General features: G+C 42.1%; 1 protein-coding gene across 1 annotated transcript in view; it reads left to right on the forward strand.

Moving 5' to 3' along the window:
• Nucleotides 1-12,282: 12,282 nt before the first annotated feature.
• The window catches only part of frem1b (Fras1 related extracellular matrix 1b), a gene marked incomplete at its 5' end in the record, with an annotated part of 53,409 nt that continues 38,459 nt past the window's right edge, over nucleotides 12,283-27,232 (forward strand). The window contains 12 exons of the mRNA XM_079157288.1: nucleotides 12,283-12,519; nucleotides 12,610-12,704; nucleotides 14,120-14,379; nucleotides 14,931-15,130; nucleotides 17,200-17,523; nucleotides 17,903-18,011; nucleotides 18,145-18,276; nucleotides 23,258-23,602; nucleotides 24,779-24,921; nucleotides 25,054-25,250; nucleotides 25,424-25,514; nucleotides 26,203-26,370. Of these exons, the coding sequence (XP_079013414.1) occupies nucleotides 12,283-12,519; nucleotides 12,610-12,704; nucleotides 14,120-14,379; nucleotides 14,931-15,130; nucleotides 17,200-17,523; nucleotides 17,903-18,011; nucleotides 18,145-18,276; nucleotides 23,258-23,602; nucleotides 24,779-24,921; nucleotides 25,054-25,250; nucleotides 25,424-25,514; nucleotides 26,203-26,370 (2,301 nt within the window). The remainder of the gene's footprint in view (nucleotides 12,520-12,609; nucleotides 12,705-14,119; nucleotides 14,380-14,930; nucleotides 15,131-17,199; nucleotides 17,524-17,902; nucleotides 18,012-18,144; nucleotides 18,277-23,257; nucleotides 23,603-24,778; nucleotides 24,922-25,053; nucleotides 25,251-25,423; nucleotides 25,515-26,202; nucleotides 26,371-27,232) is intronic.

The raw sequence follows: 27,232 nt of genomic DNA on the forward strand, positions 1-27,232 counted from the left end.
TACCATATGGTTTATACACATACATTTATACACATAGTTTGGTCTGGTCTCTACTAATATGAGGTATCGTAGAGCTCTGGGTGAACACAGACGGCTACAGTATTTGTTTCCTGATTCAACAACGGCAGGACGTCAGTGATGACAGGGGGAGCATCTCAACGCTGATAGGCTATCGCGCCGCAGCGTCACGCCATTTTTCCGCCAGAGTTGAAGAATTTCAACAAACGCGCTGCGCTATCGCAAATTCGCGTCACTCAAGTCTCATCGCCCCTGTGCATAGACTTTGTTTGTAATCTACTCGCGCAAATAATTCGCTCTGCATGTGAACTGCCAAGTGACAGACAACAAAAGGCTGTGTGCAAACAGAGTACGAGATGATTCATGCTTTCTTAAAGCAGTTTCAATGGGGTCAGTGTTTGTTCTACTATTGCGACAGCAAGCGTTTAAAACCGTGAAGTGGAAAGGATTTAATAGTGTGGATGAGTGCCGGGCTGGAGGAAAGAAGTGGGGGGTTCATTTAAAAGGACGTGTCACTGATTCTACGTTAATTATCCGTTTGTCTTCACTCAGCCGAGATCAGAGGCGTAACTGACGGCAACAGTTGGATCGAGGCAGAAAATGAGGACATTTTTGATTTCTGTTATTTTGATATGGGCAGAACAATCCTACAGTTATTACGTCGTAATTTATCTCAGAATGTGTGACGGAAGGAGTATTTAGATCCTTTACTGAAGTAAAAGTACTAATACCAAATTGAATACTCCACAAGTTAAAGACCTGCATTCAGAAAATGTTTTAATATTATATATGATGTTTCTGGATTAGTATTACTGCTGCATTAATGTTGGATTTTTGTGCTGTAGATGTTTTTTAACTCCTTTATATAATCCTGGTTTAATCTACAGCAATGCATCATATTCTATCAGATCATCATATGTTTGCGGCGTCATGTGAGAACCTCGCATCTCTACTAAGAGAAACAGCTGTTTTCAGCTTTGTGACGATGCATTTTCCTCCTGATGCAAGATATGTTTTAAAGAGTATTTAGCTTAAGGAGAAGGATGGTTTTCTCAGCAGATAAAAGAACACTTTGTCTTTCTCTTTCATCAAAAGCATTCAACATCAACACATCTGGAGATACGTGGTTTTCACTGGACAGGAAGTGGATGAAAAGCTGTCATTTGAAAAGTAACAATATTTCTTCTCTGAGGTGTATCAGGTAAAAGTATAAAGTTGCATAAAATTGAAATGCTCACGTAATGTACAAGTACCTTGAATTTGCACTCAAACACAGTACTTGAGTATTTGTACTTCTTTATATTCCACCAAGACAGAACTTCCTGATCAGTGTTGTTCCATCCAGCAGATTTGCTTTCCTCCTGGATGGATTTCCCAGCGATCATCAGACCCTCCATGGACAACATGTGTTGAAACACTCTGAATGCTGCCAGCGCACTGCTCAGAGGAAACAAAAATACTCTCCACAGAGCAGCAGAAGGGAAGACGTTCTAATCAAACGACATACCAGTTTTCTCAAAAGAGATTGTCTGGAAACTCTGTGACCCCTGACCTTTCCTCTAATGCAACCATCAGGACAGAATTCACCAGAAATATCTAATCGAACTTGGCGTTCACCCTCTGATAAAAAAGGCACCTTTTTATTGAGGATGTTAAGACCGTGCTTAGATGTTTTCTTTTTGTTTGTTCTGAATAATCAGAATTAGTTTCTTCTTTTACTGCTGGTTCTTCCATTGAACAGGATTTGTTTTTGCTACGTCACCTGCAAAAGCTATCCACTGGTGTGTGTGTGTTGGCTAAAAAAGGTGAAACGGGTCACCTCTGCTCTGTTTCTTTCACTCACTTGAGCTGCAGACCAGTGGAGGGGGTGACCCGTGTTTGTGTATTTTAAGCTGGGAGTCTATGAGGGCAACAGACTACAACAGCAACAACAGCATTGTGACAAAGAGGTCTCCTGGTCTCCTGGTTTAAGTCCGTGGGGGTTTCACGCATCAACAACATGGAGTTAATGGAAGCTGCATTGTTGAAATGTCAGTTTCCCCCTGCTTCCAGGTTTTGTGCTGAGCAGTGGTGTAATGTAACTAAGTACATCTACTCAAGTAGAAGTTTGAAGTACTTGACCTGATTCTTTTCTTTTCATGCCTCTTTAAGATTCAACTAGACCAATCTCTAAATGTAATATTAAACCTTTTACTCATATACCTTTGTCTCACAGCTTTAGTTACTTTGGAAACTTGCAGAACAAAGAAGTAAAGAGTAAAGTGTGCAAATAATACAAAATACAAACAATAAAGATTATCAATAAGGTGCAAAAACTAAATGCACACACTGCCAGAAATGTAAACAGGTTAACAGTAAGGTGGTAACCTGAGGTGGAAATATATCGGATGAAAATATGAAAGTGACATCCGGGTTGAAGAACATGTCTTTTTAAAGCTCAGTTCTGTCAACTTCAACTCCCTGGGATCTCTACGGCACAACGGCAAACGGGAACTTCTCAATCACATGAGGTCATCAGGTAGTTCTGGTCCGATGGGGTCCAGCTCTTTGATGTAGGTCGAAAACGAGAGCAAACGGTGGATTTTCACATATATCTGCGTCACAGAGAAAGAAACAAAGACAGACAGACCGTTGGAGGCAGTGGGGCTGGGGGCTGTAAAAATAAAAGTCCTGGAAACCTCTCAGCACATTTCCTGTCTGCTCTCTCTCTCTCTCTCTCTCTCTCTCTCTCTCTCTCTCTGGTTTTTGGCTTGAGGACAGGCTGAGGAAACTCGCTCGCCCTTTGTTCTCCCTATCTCATACTTTACCCCCCCCTCCCCCCTCTCTCTCTCTATTTCTATGTGTTGTTGGATGCCAGACGTCTTGGGGTGACGGCAAGCTGTGGAATAGAGGGGAGGGGGTGCTGGCAAAGTGTGAAGTGTGTGTGACAGCATTCCTCTTCCTCTGAGCGTGTGCAGGAGGTGAAGAAGACGAACAGAGAAGCTCCAACAACTTGGAGGTAGGTGCCAACCAGCTTTCACATAATATGGCTATTGCTCTCTCGTGCCGACACATGCCTCGAACAGGCCTCGACACAGAACAAAATCACAAACTAGAGGAAAAATAGGGGATTTCCTTCCTTTCATTCTCTTATGGCTTCTTCTGTAAAACACTTGTAAACACACACGTTCATGCGAAGTGTGCTCCTCCAGTTTGACAGGCTGAGGATGTGATTAGAGCAGCAGGAGTTCAGCAGAAACTTTCTCTGCAGTGTTTTGTTGCAGTTCTGTAGGGAGACCTGCAGACCTGCATGTCCTCACTATGATAAACCCACTGTATGGAGATCCACTCACTGTTCTAACAGATAAAGTCACTGTAAGGATAGATAAAGTCACTGTACTGACGAATAAAGTCACTGTGTGGACAGATGAAATCACTGTACGGACAGATATAATCACTGTGTGGACAGATAAAGTCACTGTATGGACAGATAAAGTCACTGTGTGGACAGATAAAGTCACTGTATGGACAGATAAAGTCAATGTATGGACAGATAAAATCACTGTATGGACAGATAAAGTCACTGTATGGACAGATAAAATCACTGTATGGACAGATAAAATCACTGTACGGACAGATAAAATCACTGTATGGACAGATAAAGTCACTGTATGGACAGATAAAATCACTGTATGGACAGATAAAGTCACTGTATGGACAGATAAAGTCACTGTACGGACAGATAAAATCACTGTGTGGACAGATAAAGTCACTGTATGGACAGATAAAATCACTGTATGGACAGATAAAGTCACTGTATGGACAGATAAAGTCACTGTACGGACAGATAAAATCACTGTGTGGACAGATAAAGTCACTGTATGGACAGATAAAGTCACTGTACGGACAGATGAAGTCACTGTACGGACAGATAAAGTCACTGTATGGACAGATAAAGTCACTGTATGGACAGATAAAGTCAATGTATGGACAGATAAAATCACTGTATGGACAGATAAAGTCACTGTATGGACAGATAAAATCACTGTATGGACAGATAAAATCACTGTACGGACAGATAAAATCACTGTATGGACAGATAAAGTCACTGTATGGACAGATAAAATCACTGTATGGACAGATAAAGTCACTGTATGGACAGATAAAGTCACTGTACGGACAGATAAAATCACTGTGTGGACAGATAAAGTCACTGTATGGACAGATAAAATCACTGTATGGACAGATAAAGTCACTGTATGGACAGATAAAGTCACTGTACGGACAGATAAAATCACTGTGTGGACAGATAAAGTCACTGTATGGACAGATAAAGTCACTGTACGGACAGATGAAGTCACTGTACGGACAGATAAAGTCACTGTATGGACAGATAAAGTCACTGTACGGACAGATAAAATCACTGTACGGACAGATAAAATCACTGTATGGACAGATAAAATCACTGTACGGACAGATAAAATCACTGTACGGACAGATAAAATCACTGTACGGACAGATAAAGTCACTGTACGGACAGATAAAATCACTGTACGGACAGATAAAGTCACTGTACGGACAGATAAAGTCACTGTATGGACAGATAAAATCACTGTATGGACAGATAAAATCACTGTACGGACAGATAAAATCACTGTGTGGACAGATAAAGTCACTGTGTGGACAGATAAAGTCACTGTATGGACAGATAAAGTCACTGTACGGACAGATAAAATCACTGTACGGACAGATAAAGTCACTGTACGGACAGATAAAATCACTGTATGGACAGATAAAGTCACTGTATGGACAGATAAAGTCACTGTATGGACAGATAAAGTCACTGTACGGACAGATAAAATCACTGTACGGACAGATAAAGTCACTGTACGGACAGATAAAATCACTGTACGGACAGATAAAATCACTGTACGGACAGATAAAATCACTGTATGGACAGATAAAGTCACTGTATGGACAGATAAAATCACTGTATGGACAGATAAAATCACTGTATGGACAGATAAAGTCACTGTACGGACAGATAAAATCACTGTGTGGACAGATAAAGTCACTGTGTGGACAGATAAAGTCACTGTATGGACAGATAAAGTCACTGTATGGACAGATAAAATCACTGTATGGACAGATAAAGTCACTGTACGGACAGATAAAATCACTGTATGGACAGATAAAGTCACTGTATGGACAGATAAAGTCACTGTACGGACAGATAAAATCACTGTATGGACAGATAAAGTCACTGTACGGACAGATAAAATCACTGTATGGACAGATAAAGTCACTGTATGGACAGATAAAGTCACTGTATGGACAGATAAAGTCACTGTACGGACAGATAAAATCACTGTACGGACAGATAAAGTCACTGTACGGACAGATAAAATCACTGTACGGACAGATAAAATCACTGTATGGACAGATAAAGTCACTGTATGGACAGATAAAATCACTGTATGGACAGATAAAATCACTGTACGGACAGATAAAGTCACTGTATGGACAGATAAAGTCACTGTACGGACAGATAAAATCACTGTACGGACAGATAAAATCACTGTACGGACAGATAAAGTCACTGTATGGACAGATAAAATCACTGTACGGACAGATAAAGTCACTGTACAGACAGATAAAATCACTGTATGGACAGATAAAATCACTGTATGGACAGATAAAGTCACTGTATGGACAGATAAAATCACTGTACGGACAGATAAAATCACTGTACGGACAGATAAAGTCACTGTACGGACAGATAAAGTCACTGTACGGACAGATAAAGTCACTGTACGGACAGATAAAGTCACTGTATGGACAGATAAAATCACTGTACGGACAGATAAAATCACTGTACGGACAGATAAAATCACTGTATGGACAGATAAAATCACTGTACGGACAGATAAAATCACTGTACGGACAGATAAAGTCACTGTACGGACAGATAAAGTCACTGTACGGACAGATAAAGTCACTGTATGGACAGATAAAGTCACTGTACGGACAGATAAAATCACTGTACGGACAGATAAAGTCACTGTATGGACAGATAAAGTCACTGTACGGACAGATAAAATCACTGTACGGACAGATAAAGTCACTGTACGGACAGATAAAGTCACTGTACGGACAGATAAAGTCACTGTACGGACAGATAAAATCACTGTATGGACAGATAAAGTCACTGTATGGACAGATAAAATCACTGTACGGACAGATAAAGTCACTGTACGGACAGATAAAGTCACTGTACGGACAGATAAAATCACTGTACGGACAGATAAAGTCACTGTACTGACAGATAAAATCACTGTACGGACAGATAAAGTCACTGTACGGACAGATAAAATCACTGTACGGACAGATAAAATCACTGTACGGACAGATAAAGTCACTGTATGGACAGATAAAATCACTGTATGGACAGATAAAGTCACTGTATGGACAGATAAAATCACTGTATGGACAGATAAAATCACTGTATGGACAGATAAAATCACTGTATGGACAGATAAAATCACTGTATGGACAGATAAAGTCACTGTGTGGACAGATAAAATCACCTACTGACAGATAAAGTCCAGTATGGACAGATGAACTCATGGAAAGATTAACCCACTGGACAGATAAACTCACTGTATGAAAAGACAAACTCACTGTATGGACAGATAGCTCACTATTTGGACGCCCACTGTATGGGGGTGGCGGTGGCTCATTGGGTAGAGCGGTTCCTCCTTTAAACACAAGGTTGGGTGATTCAATCCCAACCCTGACTGTCTGATGTCAAACTGTCCTTGAGCGAGACACTGAACCCTAAATGGCTTTTCGGGTGCTTTATAGGACCCCACTGCTTCGAAAATATGACCTGTATTCATATGTAACAAATATCTAATAATAATACGCACAAACTGATGAACATACAAACAGATAAACATTTGTACAAGCAGATAAATACACATACAGACATGAACTCATGAATAAGCAGATAAAAACAAATATCCAGATGAACTCAAGAATATACTCCCGTAAACAGATAAACTCATTGTACATTTAAAATAGAAAGATTAGTTAGTGATAAAAGACAATTATAGCAAGTTTAGGCCCAGACCAGCCAATATAAATATTTTTTAAAAGCAAGCTGATGGTCAAGATCGTAGTAGATATATGTATATTGTGGCTGTTGTTAATGTAGCTATAGTAGTAGTAATTCCAGAAATATTTGTTGCAGTAGCAGCAGCAACTGTATAGCAATAGCTGTTTTGGCTTTAGAAGTTTTTGTTCTGTCTTTTTTTATGCTGTTGTAATTGTTGTAGTTTAAGTATCCCTTTTTTAGTGAAGAGTCTTGTGCTGCTTCGCAGTTTAAAAACATGAAAATCTGGATTTGAAACTAAATACTCGGTATGTTTGGAATGCAAGTAATCCAATTTTAAGGTTTTTAAAGTTGGGCACAGCTAGAACCTGTCAGCATCCGTGTTCAAAGGCCCGTGGGTCTGACGGTGGTCGGATCTGAAGTTAATTATCAGGTTTCATTCAGAACCGTGTCAGTTCTCCTCAGACAGTATGTTTCCCATTCAGCAGCAGTGAGTCACTTCCAGCCGTCGCTGCAGCTGGCGGATCATTTAACAGACGTCCTTCCTCAGTAACGAGTCCTGCTGTTCGGATCCGCTCAATCACTTCTGCGGAGACGGACACCAATCCTCCGGCTGTGCAGGTTGAGATTGGGAAGTGAGTTTCTCTTGGAGTGACAGCAGGGATGTAAGTAGAGAAATGTCTTTGTTTTAATCTGTTTAAGAACTTCTGTTGACTCTTTATTCTACAAAGGCTTTGTCCATTGTGCTAGGCTACGACCAAACGTACTGTCACAAACTAAAGAACCTTAACTGGGCGTTAAACAACACCCAAATTGTGCAAGAATCTAACTCCCATGCTAGCAGCTCAGTGAGCCTGTACTAAATGCTAAGCGGAAAAGACAGGTTCACAAAAATCAAAGGGATTTATCCTCCGGGGATCATGATAACTGAAGAAAATTGCATGGCAATTCGTCAACCACGACGCTTTTTGAACTATCTGGATCTTACGTTCTAGTTCATGCCAGTAAATCTACTGTTTAAAATAAAAAACATCAAAAACATGGCCGTCGGAAACAAACCCAATGCTTTACATTATTAGAAATTAATCTCACCAATCTCATGTTTAGATCAAAACCAAAAACGTGTCTCTCAATACTGTCGTCTTTGGCTCTGAATGCAGAGGAGTGACATAGAGACACCATATACGGCTCTGGTAGCGGCAGTGACCAGTCACAGTAAGCCCCGCCCTAAAGCATACTCTGCTTTATGGTCTGTGTGACTCTAAATGGACCATCATTCACTAAATGAACATCATGCTGTATTGAAGAAGACTTGAAACTAGAGATTGAGACCATAAACTCATGTTTACAATGTTTACTGAGGTAATAAATCAAGAGAGAAGTAGAGTCATTTTCTCATAGACTTCTATACAACCAGAGGAGTCGCCCCCTGCTGGTCACTAGAGAGAATGCAGTGTTAAGACACTTCCGCATCGGTTCATTCGGAGGTTGCCGCCTTGTTCAAACTGCAGGCAAATCCGATTTGTTTTTCAAATGAGATCTTTACAGACGGCCCAAACTATTATTTGCAAGTGATTAGACGCTTGGCGTCAAATAGTTGTTGAGGTAAATGTCTGGACCAATATGGTGGACCGACCAGCCAACTAACAAACGTAGATCATAACATTAGGATGATTTATTCGTTTCACTAAAGGGTCCTCGGGGAGGGTTTCATAGTCACCTATACTTTATAGTTGAAAATTATAATGCTGTAATCGTTATGAAGGCATTTAATAAAATACCTTAAAAAATGCTTTCCATTGTAGAGTCCTGTTGTATATCAGCAGCCATCCATTCTTTCAATTGGAAGATCAGCGGTTAGATCCCCAGCCCCTCCAGTCCACAATGAGGGCACCTTGCATGGTAGCATGTGTATGAATTGGGTGAACGGGTGAATGATGACATGAAGTGTAAAGCGGTCGGAAGCCTAGAGAGGCGTGATAAAAATAGTAGTCCGTTTGCAATTTACCTGAGCAGAGCCAGCACAAGTTAGACTGCGCATATACCATACCCCACATGAAGACTGTGTCCCGGCCTTTATTTAATAGCCGATAGTCAGTCGATAGTGAGTAATCCTGATGATTATCCGGATAATATTATGATTATCATTATCATATTATTATTATATTTATCCTGATAATAGTAATCAGGATTCAATGATATCGAATCCTGTCGATAGTGAGTAATCCTGATGCCTCGATATCAGGGGCATTCAATTAAAATTCCAAAAGGTCCAGATTGATAAAATCTCCTCGTGCAAAGGTCCGGAACATTACAATAATATCTAACTTGCGCTATTTAGCACCATATATATACAGTATATATATTCAAGAAGCCTTGTAGTAGCAACAACGTCTCTGTGTAGTCAACAACTGTCAAATCAAAAAGAAAGTACACATCAATTATTATTCTCAGTTTTCACATTTAACTGGATGGATTATATAGAATACATAGAAATACATAAATAAATGTTTTTCTCTCATTTCAAGTAAAATAAGGGCTCCGTCTAAAAATAAAATACACAAAAAAGAACTTTTGAAAAACTTTTTTCTTCTCTTTCGTAAAATCCATTTCACATCATACGGTCTCAGTCAACTTTATAATAAACAATCTCTACACATCTTAACATCTTGCCCTCAGTTCAGACTGGGGTGGGTATGATAGCTCAAAAGATGTATGTTTGGTCTCATAGTGGCGTTTCCCATTGGCACTTTCAATAATGGCCACGTTATCTGAACATATGAAACAGAGTGGTTTTGTAGCGCCAGCAGGAAGAATGAACAAATAAGAGTCCGTCCAGTCTTTGTTAAAAGCTCCACTTTTCTCTTTTTAGAGCACACCATGTGAAATTGCTTCTCCAACTCACTTACTTCTCCCACTGCTCTGTGTCGCCCCGTCTCTGTGTGTAAATCACACTCGACTCACGATGCATTTTTGAATACACACATTCGATTGCAATCGCATGCAATTGGTCGGTGTGTTTCCTGAACTGCTGAACGAGTGTCGTAAAGGCTAGAAAAGCTGTGCAGGTTAAAAGCTTTGTTCGCTGCTCCGCCTAACCCCGCTAAAAGCCAACATTGACACCACACCACTGAAAACCCAGGCCGTATTGCTGGGCCCGCTGAAGGGATATGAGGCACGGGAAAACCAGAACCAGGACTGTGCTGGGCTGACTGTCAGACCCTGCTGCAGTAAAATGAAAGGTTTTCTAAAGGGACCCTGGGGCTCGGAAACACAACTGCTTTTATTGCTGAAATCAACCCAAAATGAATGTACCTCGTAGTAGCTTCAAGTACCTGAGTAAGTGTACATTTACGTTACAATTACATTAACTTACAAGTTACAATTCAACACTGCATACAGTTTATAGAATACATCAATTACTCGCCACAGTGCAAGACATGCAGAGAGGTACAGGCACTGGTTTGAATCCCAAATCCAAGGCAAAACTGAGTCCTCAACAGCACGTTCACAAAGCTACACAGAGCTGCAGTCACACACACACACACACACACACACACACACACACACACACACACACACACACACACACACACACACACACACACACACACACACACACACACACACACACAGACACACATCCAGCTGAAAACCTCAAACTAATGAAGCGGCGCTCGTCAGGCTGGATGGGAAGTGACACGCCAGCTCCAGTTGGTGCCCTGCTTTGATCCTGAAAACACCCCCGCCTCCCCCTTGCCGTCCTCCCCCGCTCCACCCCGGTCCCATGCCATTTCCAGCACCTCTGCGGGTCACGCAGATTAACCCCTTGTTTCCTGCAGTGGGCCTTAGTTTTGAAGTGAAATGGAGGGTGAAAGCGTTTTCCGGCTGGGAGTGTGAAGCAGCGCACGGGGGGGTGAAGAAGCCGGGCTGGCCAGTTGCATGCTGGGATTTTTTTCTTTATGGGTTTGGAGGACTGCGAGAGGTTTTTGGTGTTGGCTATGGGCAGTCGTGGGGATTCAGAGCTGCAGCTCATCCTTTTATAGCAAGAAAGAGTTTTAAGGGGTAGATGATGATGTCAGAGAAGGTTCGGAGCTGTTCAGGAGTTTGAGTTGTAAGTATCACCGGATTCAGTGTTGAGGCGAGAAGTGTGTGTGCTGGAAGAGGTCAAGGGTCAGGTTTACAGCTGTGTTTCTTAGCTTTTCAATGGATCAAATTCTAAAATTGGAATTGCCTCATTTTGTTTTAACTTCAAGCTCCACAAAACAATAGTTGTTTTTTTAATATTAAAAGTGACTGAAATATGAGAAGTGAAAGGGGGGAAGTGTTTCCACATCTCTGCAGCTCTACGGAGCATTTCAACTCCTAGTTTTATTTTGTCCTTTTTATTTCCTGTCTGGTTCAGTCTCAGCATTTTCATCGAACAAGCTGTAATGACACTACCTGCTAAAAAGAGAGCGACTATTTATCATAAGTTCATCAGGTGTGTCGATCATGCTTCCCTGTTTCTGCTGGGTGTATCTGTAGGCAGCTGTTTGCTAACAAAACTACTTTAAAAGGTGATGAAACGTCAGTGTTTTCTGTCTCCAAGTGGAGTGAAGTTCTGAACGCACTATGCTTAATCGACGATGTAACAACACATATGGTCAAACGTTCAGATAAAAGAGAAAAAAGAGAAAATAATTGCAGTGTTTAAGTCCCCGATAAACTTACAGATTCATGGATCTGTTACTCAAATTGGAACTCACTGTCTCATTGGTTTCTGAAAACACAACGCAGCATTCTGAACTTACAGTAAACTGGCTAAATTCATAATTATATAATTTTCCCCCCATTTTGGCAGCACAAAGCTAAAACTGAGAATTGCTTTCCAGAGTGGATAAATGCAACATGTACTGTTGGGGAACAGATATAAGATGAATCAAAAGACACTGAACTGTTTCCCTCTTGTGTAAGAAGTAGTGGAGATAGTCTGAATTGTAATTGTTATTTCTCAATCACGTTCATTTAAACTCTCCTCTGCAGGTTCCAGTGACACTATACAAAGGAAGAAGAGGATGCGGGTCGCAGCAGACTGATTGAAATACGCCTTCGTCCTCCATCGACTCGCTTTGCTCCAGAACACAACTCCCACGCAAACCTGTGCAACAAGAGGACCTCCCTGATCCAACATGGCTGCTGTCAGTGCTGCGCTGCTGCTGCTGCTGCTGCTGGCGGCGGCGGCGACGACGTCCGTCTGCGGCGGGAGTCTGGTGGCGGTGAACTCGGGTGTGGAGGTCGCGAGGGGTCGGTCGGTGTTCGTCACGGAGAGGGAGCTGAAGATCAGCGTCGGCCCCACTGCAGACTGTAAGGTGGAGGTGGTGATGAACGAACCCGTCACTCAGAGGGTGGGGAGGCTGACCCCGCAGGTGAGGACACGCCTGCTGTAGTTCTACAGTTACACGTGAACTGAACCAGTCCAGTGGTTTTACTGGTGTTTGGTTCTGTGGGGTTTGCAGGTGTTTGACTGCAGCTTCCTAGAGGACGAGGTGAAATACGTCCACGACGGCAGTCCTCTGCTGGACGAGGACTCAGTGATGCTGAGAGTCTACAGGTCAGTTAGCAACCGTTAGCATTAGAAGCAGTTCTACTAGCAGTAGTAATGCAAGTAAAACTAGGTTTCATTTAAACAATTCATTCATTTAATTATCATGTGAGATAATCAGAAATAATAAAGTAATGAAACATTCTATATTTGTAGGACTTCATTAAGGCCCTACAGGTTGTTGCTTTTTGACCAAAACACAGATTTGTTTGTTTAACACTGCAGATCTGTTTAAAATAATTTGAAGCATCAAGAAGTTTCCTGTTTTAAGACTGCAATGAAGTAATTCTCTTGATTTATAATAATATTGATGAACTTTATTTACAGTATGAAGGCCTAGCGCAATTGCAAAGTGTTTTACAGTAAAACATAATAAACAGAAATACTTTAAAATGCAGTGAAATAATCAGTTACAATTTAATAATATAAAAAGAAATATAAAGACAAGAAAAGAAGAATGGAAAGAAATGCGAAGAAATTATATAGATTTCAACAAAAGTTAAATAAAATGAACAATTAAATCAAATAGAAAATGAAGAAATATTAAATAGAACCATGTAAAAATAGAAAACATATCGATTCATTAAGTTACGTTCCATCTGTATTATCCAATATCAATTCTTAATCCCAAGATTGATCTCCGATCGAGGCCTTTTCTTCATGAACAGAGACCATTTGAGCTAAATGTTTCGGTAAATTGTGATGTTAAAAAAATAAACATAAAGGTTATTTTTAGCCATGAAGTAACATAGATGATAGCTGTTTACATATTTGAGTTTCAATGGGGTCATTTCCATGAAACCCTTTCATATATATAAATCTGCAACATTGGTATTTATCTGATGTTGCTGAATCTTTAAGAATTGAATCCCGATAAATCAAATCTATCTGGAGATCAGTGCCATCATCCGGCCTTCGGCCTTCGACATTTTCGAGCAGAGGCCTAAAAATAGGGCTAGGGTTCAAGAGGTTGAGTATTAGAAATCAAAAATGATGCAGAACTGCAAATGTGTTTTTGCTCACCCGAGACAAAGTACTTCAAAAGATGATAAAAAGTTTGCACTGCAAATAGAGGTTTTACAAGACATTTATCCCTACAAATATGTGTCTTATCTGTATTATGTAATCGTCACCAGTTTCTTTAAAGGAATACTTCCATGAAAATCTATCAAACACTCATCCTCTTGGCCTTTTTTAGATTTGAAAAGTGTCTTGAAAAGTTTGTATCTGCAGCTAAAATCGGCTTATTTCCTATTTTACTCGAGTAAAAAATAGAAACTGTACAAACTTTTTAAAATTGCCAGATCAGCTCTTTCCGGCTGTGTATTCAACTATGTTGTGAAGAAACAGTGTGTTTGGAACAATACATTGAAACTTAACCCAAATGAATCTATTTTAACACGCTGGGTGGTGTCCCTGTGAAGATTCACGTCCTCGGACACGCTGGTGGAGACGGTGGTTCTGCCGGTGCGGGTGGTGGACTCGGGGTCCGGCGTGGTGGAGCTGGGCAGCGCTCCGCTCGTGGTCCCACTGTTCTATGGTTTATCCAACGCCATCGACAGCTCCGTCCTGAACATCCGGACCACGGCAGACCTGGTCTGCATAGTCAGGCTGATGACCACCGACACCAGCGTCCCGGCTCTGGGTCAGCTGGTGAGGGAGGAGGACTCCACACAGAGGAAGGGTACGTCACAGTACTGGTTCAAGGTCTGGCTTATTGAATGGCTTTTAAACCACAAAATATATTTCCTACATTTTTTTATTATTGTGAAACAATACAACATTACATCGCTGACATAAATTGGATTGATACATGGATGTGAGCAACTCTGGGATAATAATAATAAATTGTTTTATTGTAAAACAACAAAGCTGAACTGAGAAATGTTCAAATGATCTGAGAGAAAATAAGAATATAAGAAAATACAAACAACAAAAAAGAATATGAAAACAATGAAAAATATAAACAATTTTAAACAAAAGCTAAATAAACAAAAACATGAAAAAATGAATCCAATAGAATGTGGGGAAAAAAATCAAAAAAATCCATTTGGGAATGTCTACAAATTTGAAAGAATTTAAAATAAATAAAATAATGATTAGAAATAAAATACTGAATGTTAACAAGGATGCTTTTGCGTATATTTGATGATTTATTTATGCACAAACTTAATCTGATGCTGCTGTGTCTCTGCAGCTTGATTCCTCTCCAACCCTTCTGTTGTCCTCCATCAGGCAGAGAGACGGCGGCGCTCTGTCCCGGGAACAAACCCTGTCGTCATGACACCAAGGAGGTTCGTTTCCTCAAAACCAGCTGCCAGGATTTCCTGAGCTCCGGTCTGAAGTACCAACACCTCAGCCCTCCGTCACCGGAGATCGACTACATCCCCATCAGGGTGGAGCTGAGGGAGCAGGGCACCAGGGCTCTGCTGGAGGTACAGGCAACATTTGCTTCCCTTTTGATCGCAGTGTAGGAAATAGTGTGCCGGAGGGAAAACAACTAGTGGCAACGCTACTCAAAAGTGCTTGAATTGAACAAAGGCGATACACTGCAGCTTCTGTCCTATCCAAGTCGGATGTTTTCCAGGTGAGATTAACGTCTGAGAGGTTTATTGGCAGTCGAAAGGTGACATCCCACTTTCACGTTCTCAGCTCTGTGGAAGTGGAAGGAAGCTGAGCAGGAGGTTGTGGAGGAGTTTAAAATGCACCAAAAACGAACCCAAATGTTAAATCGTCCCTTTCTTAGCGCATAAACAGTGTTTTTGTTTTTTAACAAAGACCTGTCATTTCTAACACGTCTGATTGGCTTATTCTACCACCGTGTGTAACAGCAAAAGTTGTGGCAGCATGTGTTGATTTCTAAGTGATACATGTCGTGTTAAAACATACACCACCGTTGAAAAGTTAGGAATCAGCAGTTGTATTGATGTTTTTCCTTCTTTCCTTCACTAAGAACTATTTTAACGGGGATAAAAAATAAAAAAATTCTAACTTTTTTTAATTCAAAATCTTTAAAATTAACTCATTTTAAATAGTTTTGCCCCTAAAAGAAGAAGAATGAAATGATTCAAACTTCCAATTAGTCCATGTCCCCACAGCGTTGCATGATGAGAGGAGAATACTTGAGCTTTTGATTTTGTTTTCAGAAAAGCGTCAGTGACCCTCCATCATTATTAACACCACAAAGGTGCAGTTGGGCTCCAAATATAGAGTCAGTCTCTCTGCTGTCTACTCAGTGGATAAATTGAAGAGGCTTAAAGTGCGATTTGTTCAGCTGACATTCCACTAGTGCTAACCCTACACTAACCTTCTGTTTCTATTGGGAAGTTTGAAGAACAGCTTGAAGATACAGCTACAGCGTAGAACCAAAGGATTGCTATATATATATATATAGCAATCCTTTGGTTCTACGCTGTATATATATATATAGAGAGAGAGCATTCTGTAACGTTACCAGGTCTCCAACTACAGTTTATAATCTACTGTAGATGAACACATACCTCTAGCCCCTCAAACCCAGTGTAATGGTCACCGGATGAGCCTGACACCTTAGATACATAGACGTAGACATAAGAAGACGTATAGACATAAGAAGTGGACGTAGTCATTGTGACGTCACCCATTGGTTTGTAGACTGTAGTTATGAAGCCTCGAGTTTGGCTTTTTGCAACCAAGGAACGGAACTTACCATATTTGGACTGTGGAAGAGTGACCTAGCGACACCGTATATGACTAGCTCCAAATCCACTAAACCAGCCTGAACATGAAGAAAACCGGAAACCATTGCATGAGAATCTATGGAGCAGAGCCGATTAGTTGTCGGACCCTGGTCGGAGCTGGCCGATGCTCTGCTACGATTGGCCAGTCTACATTCGAGGGCGGGACTTAGCAAAGGGTCAATTGTGGCAAGCAAACAAACACCCACTCATATTTTCATAATATTCTGCCAACGCCGGTCTAATCAAGTTAGGTGATGTGCTCAACACGGTGTTGTTGCTGCAGCTTACGGTCATCTGTGGCCCCGCCCACCAGATGCAAACGGCTCACGTCAAAGAACCTCTCGTAGCGGCTCTTCTTCTTCTTCTATGCTAGCTCGACTTTCGATCCCCTCACTCGCCTCCTGCAGTCTGTCGTGTGTATCGATGATTGGATGAGGAGAGACTTGCTTGTTAACGTTGTGAAATTTGGCACAATGGCAAAAAAAGATACTGGCTGGATAGCCATAGCTGAGATGAGACATGAAGTTTAGACATTAATGAAATGAATTACAGATTTTTCACAAGTCCCAAATCTTGAGTCTGAGTCCAGTCTCAAGTCGTGTGTGTGACTTATTAAATGTGAGGTAAGTCAAAGTTGTAAACTCGAGTGTCCCAAAAGAGATTTTAGAGGAAGGAAAATTAAATCTCATGAGGCTCAAAGCAGAACCATGAGTTGCTCTTTAGAAGAAATGTGGCAACTTTATCACCGACCTTCACCTTCCCGTCCCCTTGCCCGGCCCCTACAGGCAGAGTCAGTGTGGTTGCCGGTTCTGATCCATGGCGCGATGCAAAACCAGCCGCCCCAAGCCGCCTTCATGGCCTCCTTCATCCTGGAGGTGGACCAGTTCATCCTCACCCCGCTCACCACGGCCTCATTGGATGCCAAGGACCACGAGACGCCGCAGGAGAGGCTGGTCTTCAACCTGTCCGCCCCGCCCGCCGAGGGCTACATCACCCACCTGGACGATCACACAAAGCCCGTCACGTCCTTCACATGGCTGGACCTCCACGAGATGAAGGTGGCCTACCAGCCGCCCAACAGCAGCCAATTACACCGCAGGAACTACGAGGTACTGGAGGTTATGCTAATTATGCTAATGAATAGACAAGACTTAAAATATTAAATATATGAGGTGTATCGTCAAAAAGAACTCCATATGAGTGAGAGGTAGATCTTTCAGGAAAAATTAAAAAATTGGAGATTTCAACAAAATTGAATAAAAAATAGTAAAAATTATAATAACCTCTTTAAAATAGAGGCTTGTCTCATCAACATTTATGACTTTTGTATCAAATAAATTAATTTGGATGTCTCTCTTTTTATTTTCATCAGGAATCAAGTAAACATTCAGCAAAACATTTGTTTGCAGAATTTCCAGTCATTAAATATTTTTTTTCATTGTCAAATATTACATTTACAGTCCATTCTGTCAATCTATTTTATGTAAGGTGGAGTTCCAGGCTATAGACAGTTCCTACATGACCAGCCCACCCATCGTGGTCCACATCTCCATCAGGGCGACGGAAACAAACGCCCCCAGAGTCTCCTGGAACATGGGTACAAAAGCTTCACTGACATAAAACCCTTTACATTGTTTCATCCAAAATACATCCTTTGCTGTCATCAAACTGAGCACCTACTTTTTAACCTAAACTTTAATGCCATTGTCCTCCTGTCTCTGATGTCTCAGGTTTGGACCTGCTGGAGGGTCAGTCCAGACCAATCACGTGGGAGGAGCTGCAGATAGTGGACAACGACAATATTGATGCAGTCTATGTGGTGGCTGTGGACGGGCCTCTCCATGGACGCCTTAGTGTCAGAGGTGAGGTCAAACACTACATCTCTCAGGCGAATATTGTGCTCTTTACTCTTTACCGCATTTGTGTATCTGTGTCACCAGCGTAGCTACGTAGTCACTAACGCCTAAGTTGTTACCACAGCAACCCGTGCAGATAGGTTGCTGATGTCTGGACACACAAATCTGATCTGATCACTTGCAATTGATAGTTCGGGCCATCTGGAAAGATCTCATTCGAAAAACAAATCCAATTTGCCTGCAATCTGAACAAGGCGGCAACCTCCGGTTCTTCCGAGTGAAGTCTTCAAACCTGCATTCTCTCTACTGACCATCAGGGGGCGACTCCTCTGGTTGTATAGAAGTCTATGAGAAAATGACTCTACTTCTCTATTGATTTATTACCTCAGTAAACATTGTAAACATGAGTTTATGGTCTCAACTCTAGTTTCAAGTCTTCTTCAATACAGCATGATGTTCATTTAGTAAATGATGGTTTAGAGAGACGTATACAGCATCTCAATGTTACTCCTCCGCATTTCTAATATGGTCACCATCATTCATTGGTTGCAAAAATCCAAGATGGCAATGACCAAATTGCCGAACTCGAGGCTTCAAAACATCAGTCCACAAACCAATAGGTGACATCACGCTGACCACGTCCACTTCTTATATACAGTCTATGGTCTGAACTTAAGACTTACTGACGTTACAGATTCTGATTAACAATTTTCTAAAGTAAAAATCTGAGTATTTCTACACTGTGGTGTTACTATTTTGTTTTAAGTAAAAGATCCACATATTTCTTCCACCTCTGGTGGCTACACTATAATTAACCACAATGTGTTAGTTTGTTTAAATTCCTTAGTATAGAGTATGTAGTGGCTCTCTGTCCACATCAGCAGCTGCATTTCTTTAACCTGTGAATATTTTAGTTGTTCGTGTCTGTATGAATCCGACCTCTGTTGAGACATGAGAAACATATGTGTCAAAAGCCCAAAAGCAGCTGGATCAAAGCAAGACAACAAGATGAATCACCTCAGCGCAGTCACGATTGGATGCAGCTCCCAAACTGGGTGTAGACGGATGATGGAGTGCGGTAAAATGCTTATTTGCACATTTATCCATATGCAGTATACAGACGGAGTCACATTACTTTGAGGATGAACCCCAGTTTGATCCTCCGTCCCCATACCTCCGCCCTTCTAATCCCGTGCTGGTATTCCGATACACACCACCACCCTGGGAATTCCCACAGAACGTCTTCTGGCCTTTTCCGCCCTTTTTCCTCCATGTGTTGCCCATCCTTCAGGGACTGTGGTGTGGCTGGGGAAGCATATGTCTAGTGGCCCTGCATGTGTTTCCTAATCAGGTGTAAAATGGGGCCGCGGCCGCTTCGCCGGAGGAGGGGGGGGGGGCGGAGGCTGCTACCACCGCCTCCCTCTCCGTCCACGTCTGTCCCTTCCAGTCCAGCGCGCTGGGACATGGCCTCTTTGTCTCGAAACGGGGAGCTGGACCGAGCAGATTGGAGGGATTTATGCCATTTCATGCCGCCGTGCATAGGGAGCAGATGCACTGTCCCCAAACAGGTTTTCATGCTACCAGCTGGGGGGGGGGGCAGTGAAGAAGGGAGTGTGTGTGTGTGTGTGTCTGGGGGGGGGGGGGGGGCAGGAGTGCAGGCGCTCCCCCCGAGGGGTTCAGGCAGGGAGTTAACCTTTCATGGCTGCTTTAGACTCGCAGGAACAAGGAGAGCTCAGAGGGAGAGGAGGCCTGTTTTCAGCTGATTCTCCAGCTCGTTTCATCAAATTTCATTTTTAATATCTCTAGTATGGACACATTCTCAAACAATGAGTTATCGTGACCTGCAAGAGCACCTTGCAGTGGGCTTCAGTGAGGATATCTGCATTTTAGAGATTGATTCGGTGTCTTAATTCAGTTTGGATGAGAGCAAAGTCTCAAAGGTGAACTTTCTCCTGCTCCTTCTTCCATTACAAACCATATTACACAGTGGTTTGTTTTTTTTCACTCAGTAAATTTTTCATTTGAAGGATATTGAGAGGCCTATTGAGAGGCCCTAGAACTATTTATTTTAAAGAAATATTTTAAAGCAGATATAATGTGTCCCTTTGTTGCCCTTTAATCGTCTCATGACCCCTTTAGAAGGTTCCAGGTTTTCAAAAGGGTCAGAGAATTCTAATTAAAAAGTGTAAAAGTCCGCTTAAGAAACAATTACACTGTCTACAGATATTAGGGTTAAAAATTAAGTTAATTATATTAACGTTTAAACTTCACTGACACCACGAGTGTGTGTGTGTGTATTGACCGAAGGACAGGGGTGAGCTTTCACAATATAATATATATAATATAGTTATATATATTATATATAACTTTGGTTATAATTATTGCATGGGATTATGTGAAATCCTGTGGTTTCTCATGGAAGTGCATGAAACTGTATTGCACTCTAAAGTCTCTGCTAACAGCAACCAGTGATTATTGATCAGACAAAATGGGACTAAAAGTACAAAAGTGTACTCAAAATGTACTCAATTTGCACACAAAATAATATATTGTATATTAAAAATGTAAAGTTTTACTGATGCCACTCAGAAAAGAGTTTTCTATAATACGTCACTCAAATATTTATGGGAATCAGTCAGAAATTGATACGTCCGCCAGAAACCGATGCAGTCGGAGCGTGTTACGTGTCATCTGTGTGTATGAGTAATGCATGTATGAAGAGAACTGGATACAGTGTTGGAGGCGGCGTCTCATTCGTTCCTTTAAAAGTTGCTCAGTGGCACAATAAGAGGTCTTAATGTTGCCCGTTCGGCCTCTCGTGCTGTCAGGTTTTATTTGGGCATGTGTCCGCGTTGTCCTCCATAGCGCTCTGACAGGAGCAGCATGGATTCTGCTCAGCACTTCCACAACCCAAACTGTGTCCGCAGCATCCGGACTGACACGCATCTGTAGAAATCCCACTGGAATCGCACTTCAAACCACCTCAAATGTGGTTTGGATCTAACTTGCACAAAAAAAATTGCATGTGTTTTTTTGGCTGTCCAGACATATAAAATATATAAAATGCCAAAAGACAGATTTGAGCTGGAAGCCTGAACAAGGCCTTAAGCTATCAAATAATTGTAATGGAGTACACATCACAATATTTCCCTCTGAGATGTAGCGGATTAGAAGCACAAATCAGCAGAAGATAGAAATACTCAAGTACTGTACTTGACAACAATTTAGAGGTACTTCCACCACTGACTAGACTGAGAAGAGGTTACCTCTTTCTCTAATCTTAAACAGGTACTTCAATTTGCTTAAACCAAACCTTCAGAAACCAGCGACATGAACTGATGAACGGTGATGTCCTACAGACTGGGAATGTCACGTCAGAAAACCCTCATGTGGGTCGGTTCGTACTGGTCTCTACCGGATTAAAGAAATCAATCCAAACAAGTTCCTCTCTAAATGACTTTCTTCTTCTTCTGTCTTTTTTCCCCTCTCTTGCCTCTTCATTGTCTTCGTTTCTTGATTCTCATATTGTCATCTTTAAACTCTCAGTTCTCTTTCTTTCTGTCTTTTTTACCGACTACCATCACAAACCTGTACAGAGAAACCCTACTTTACAGGACAGTATAGTAGTTGGCTGGTTGTTGAAACTTTTGTCCCACTAGGCTTGTTTCCAGCCAGCTCCCCCATGTTGGACAGTAGCACCTGCTTTCGTGTTTGGACTCTTGTTTACGAAGGAACAAAAGTTTGGCTGTGCTCCGCTTCCATGTACGTACGTACGTACGATCCCTGTAGGAAGCAGTCCTCCTGTGGAGTTGTGTCTCCGAGGAGAGCTCCGCTGACCCTCCATGCTGCAATGCGAAGGGGGGGGGGGCAGTCACTGCAGGCTCGGTCCAACGCCTTCAGCCAAATGGATGGCTGCCTGTCCTGATGCTCACACACACGCACACACACACACACACACCTACACACACACACACGCCTCCCATCCCATTTCCTCCGTTATGGGCCTGTTGCCCAACGCCACCTTTGGGCCCAATTACCAAGTTGTTTCCATCCACTTGGACCGGTAGCCGCTTTCCCCCCCACCCACCTCGGTAAAGTCGCTAATGAGGTTCGGGGCTCGCGACCACTCGTCTCTCTCAATCTGTCTGCTGACCTTGCCCTTCTGTCTCTCTGGCACGCGCGAAAGGGAGACAGGAAGCCCCCCGATGCTGGCAAACCGGGGCGGGCCACCGGGAAGGACGCCACGTTTTACCCCACCAGCGCACACCCCCAGCCAGCGCCTCGCGGTGCCTTCAGGCGCCTGTGAGAAACTTGTTATTTTCCAAGTGACAATGGCAAAGAAAAAAAGAAAAAAGTGGCGCATGTGTCGGGGACGGTAATTGAATCAAAAGTGCGAAGCTTTGGCTTTGGAAACAACAGAGCGCCGTCCTCCGACGACAACACATGTTCGCTAGTCATGTGATGCTGTGCTGTTAGCGGTTAGCATGATGTTCAGTGCTAGAGAGGCCAGCAAGCAGCAGAGAGCCGACAGATGGACACGGCCTACATTCCCTCAATGTGGGACAGACAAGTTTTTTCATGTTCAGTCCAACTCCTCGCCTAGTTTAGACTCCACGGATTACATTTGAGGCAGAAATGTGAATTTTTTGAATGATTTCTTTTTCAATCATTCACATTTTAATTTGTCCACATATTTCCTCTTTAGATCCGATGATGTAAATGTCAACATAAATTGACATGAAAGTAGCTTTGAGTAACAATGAGAAAATAAGCTAATGGGGAAAAAAATTATAATACATGTAGTGTATTTGTGAAAAATTATTAAATTATAAAATAGCTATAACGTTGTGATTCTGTTTAGGCCAGCAGAGAAGGCTTAGCTGGCCCTGACGGCCCACCACTGATGTGACTTACTCACATGAACTATACAGCCTCCTCCTGATGTAAACACCTGTACAGTCTGATGGCACTCTCTTGTTTCCCCCAGGCGGGAAGGCGTTCATGTTCCGCGTGCGGGACCTGCGAGAGGGCGTGGTGGTCTACCACCACTCCGACAGCGACACCACGCGCGACCACGTCGTCTTCCGCATCAGCGACGGCCGCCACAGCATCCGCCACAGGTTCCCCATCAACGTGCTCCCCAAGGATGACTCGCCGCCGTTCCTCATCAACAACGTGGTGGTGGAGGTGCGGGAGGGTGGCGCCGTGCGGCTGGAGGAGTACACGCTGCTGGCCTCCGACCTGGACTCCAGCGAGGACTACATCCTCTACCAGGTGGCATCCGGCCCCCGGGCGGGGCAGCTGGTGCGGAAGACCTCCACCCACGAGACAGGTGAGGGAGGGGCGTGTTCAGGTCCATTTGAGAAATAGAAGAATAAACACATGTTTAATGTTTGTTATCAAGGTCAAAGGTTGTGATTGTAGTTAGAAATTATAAATAAAAGGCCTCAAAAGACATCATCATGTTCTCAACCATGACATTACATCATATTTTTCATTTTACTTCTTTTTGTAACATGCCATATTTAAGAAATTGTATGTATGTTTTAACTTTATGTAGCAACATCACACTGTGCTTAAAGAGAGATATCTACTGCATAAACTGTATTATGTAAGATCTTAGAAAAAGCCTCTTTCAATTATGGCTTCCCTCTTTTATTTTGAAAATCACACTCCTGAAAAAGAAATACTGTTAATTGTTAATCCAGTCTCGGGTATCAACACAACTTGGGACTTTCAGGTGTTGGAAATACAAAACTGACTGAGAAGCGCTCAAACAACTTCTACCATATGACATGTTAACTAAATATTGCCAATGATTCTTGCAGAGGACCAAAAAAATCTACTGCCTGGTTTCTTTTTAATTCTTTGTCACGTGCAGAACAATTACTGTGGAGCAGTCATTGACAACGAAAAAAACACTTCTCACCAAAAAGACAATACAAGACACAAAATAGTGCAGAAGTTAAACTTGCTATCCTGGACTGGAAAAACATAACCTCATGCACTGTTCTCATTTCCTTTAATTAATACATCTCACATGCGTCTAACAGCAGAGGTGATGAGAGGAAATCGGAACCACAGAGAGAGTTATTACGGAGCACGCCGTGGAAGTCTATCCACACTGCACTTTAATTAACAAACAAATACAAATATATAAACAAAAAGTTAGACAAGCATTCAAGGTAGCAATTAAATCAATTAAAAAGGGAAAATATAATCTCCACAAATATAAACCATAAAAGTCCACTCGACTCAATAATAGATGTTTGTGGCTTTCCTTTATCTGGATGGTTCCTGAGGTCTTTTTCATTTTTTGCAGTCTAAACTATAAATGACAATAAAAGAAAAACATAGAACATTACAAATCCAGAGTAATTTTTTCTTAATCTCCTTGACAGTTGTAGCAGGTCGGCAAGTTCAAAATGGTTTTGTCGGGCTGACGCTCGTCATCCCATGATTCAGCTGCTGGGTCGTAAATATTGTCGTTGTGTTTTGTGTTGTGCAGGAGATCCCGTGGACAGTTTCCTCCAGAGAGATCTGATCCAGGGTCAGATCTACTACCAGCACTCAGGAGAGGAGCAGTTTGAGGACTCCTTCGACTTCACACTGTCTGACAGCCACCAGCCGCCCAACCTCTCCCAGACATATGTGAGTCACCATAGACTAGAAAAAAGCAATGTATTTAAGTACATTTACTTAAGTTCAACTTTGAGGTACTTTTATTCACTTGAGCATTTTTACATTGTGGTACTAGTACTTTTCTCCTCCCTGTGGATCCAGACGGTGGTGGTCCACGTTTTCCCGGTGAAGGACCAGCTGCCGGCGGAGGTCTCCGGCAGCGTTCGCTCTCTGACGGTGAAGGAGACGGAGGTGGTTTACGTCACTCAGGCTCACCTCCACTTCGCCGACAGAGAGCATCCAGACACGGACCTGACCTATGTCATCACGCAGCCCTGCTTCAGCCCACTGCATCCTGGGTAAGGGCAGGACTGCTTCTGCTGTCCAGGACGTGTTAAGCCTAGCTTAGCACAAAGACTTCTTATCTGGCTTAATCAAAAGCGAGAACATAAACCTTCCGTCCCCTCTAAATCTGTCTGATTCACACTCTCCTGATTCCTGAAACTCCATTTTATTAATTTCTTTATTTTAGGCTGATGGATGCAGGACGTCTGTTCTACACAGACAGCGCCAACAGCATGAAGAGAGACCACATGGTGCCGGTGTTAAAGTCCTTCACACAGGTCTGAAATACATAAACGGCATCCTGATATACACAAGCCGCACGATTCCTACTTCAGGGAATACTTTACCCACCAAACGACCATTAGTGTATCCATTACTCACCACGTGCAGGCTGGTCTCATCCAGCGTTCGCAGCAATAACTACGAAAAAGAATGCGCCGTAATTCGTAGATGTACCACGAAATATTTTCGTTCGTTGTCCAGGTGATCTTGAACGAGGACGTATAAAGACCGCTGAAACACACACAGGGCGGGCCGGAGGGGGGGGGGTGGGTCCAACAAACAGCGAATCTGTTCGTTCCCCGTGTGAAATGAGAAGTTAACGTTGAGTTATTTGTCACGTCTCGCTGGCTTTGTTAGGGAAGAAAACGTAGTTTTCCTCGCATGCCTCCCCGGTGAATGGAGGAGGATTAAATCCTTGAAGTAAGTGGAGAGAAGTACACTTGATATAGTTTTGCTGTTGTTAAATCTGACCTCCATTTATTTCACATGCTTGTTGTGGATAACTGTGGAGGCATGCGAGAAAAACTACACACATTCATGGTAACACGCTGTGAGTAGTATGCGAATGGGCATTTTTGTGGGTGAAGTATGTATTCAGGAGTTTCATGAAGATAATAATATACATCTGAAGAAATGTGATATTGACAAAACGGTAAACATACTGCGTTTCCCCTGCTCTCCCAGCATGCAGTGCACCACATGAAAGTGGCCTTCATGCCCCCGGTGGAGGACATCGGCCCGGAGCCGCTGTTCGTCCAGTTCGTCTTCTCCGTCAGCGACCACCACGGTGGCACCGTCTCCGGCCTTCTCTTCAACATCACCGTCACCCCCGTGGACGACCAGGCGCCAGAGGTCAGAGGTCAAACACGGACTGGGACATTCTTTATTGTGGGGGGGTTAATTCCATGTGATGATCTGTGACTGGAAGTTATGTTGTTTTTAAATCTTCCACCATATCGGATAGAAAATCCATCAAAGTGAATTTATTTTTATTTTTAATTTCACTCCACATTTTTATTTTTTATTTATTTTTTTTATTTATTTATTTATTTATTTGCACAATTCAAACAATGAAATTCAAAACAAACAATCATAACAGAGATAAATGAATATCACAGTGCAGGAGGAGGCAGAAAGCCAACTGGGCTTATTTGAAGCCTCCACCTATATAATATTAAAATTTTACAAAATTACAAACATAAAGTGTGAATAAGACATTACATTACAACGAAAGAAAGGAAGAAAGAATGAAAGATAAGATAAAAAATAATGTAATTGTGTCAAGTGTGTGCGAGCATGTGTGTGGATGTGAGAGTGAGCATTGTCCTGTGTTTGTTCAGTGATGTAGGATTATAAACCTGCAGTAACTCATAAGCAATGGCAATACAAGTCCCTATGAGTGAAACAACTGCAAATGTAATGTAGCAGCCAAAACAAGAAAGACATGAACAATAATACATAAAAGACTGTTACAAGACCGCAGTTAGATGTTCTTTTAGGCACCTTTTGAAACATTTTACAGAGAGACATTTTTTAGTTAAGTAGGAAAAGTCATTCCATAATTTGGTTCCCCTGAACCTTATTGAAAATTGACCTCTGCTAGTCAGTAATTTAGGAGGATGAAGATGTGAAGATTGGCGAGTTGAGTATGAGTGAACCTGTGAATTAAATTTGTAGTAAGTCTTGAAATGATCAGGAATATTCCCTTCACCAG

This window comes from Pholis gunnellus (genome assembly GCF_910591455.1).
Source record: "Pholis gunnellus genome assembly, chromosome: 4".
Classification (NCBI taxonomy): domain Eukaryota; kingdom Metazoa; phylum Chordata; class Actinopteri; order Perciformes; family Pholidae; genus Pholis; species Pholis gunnellus.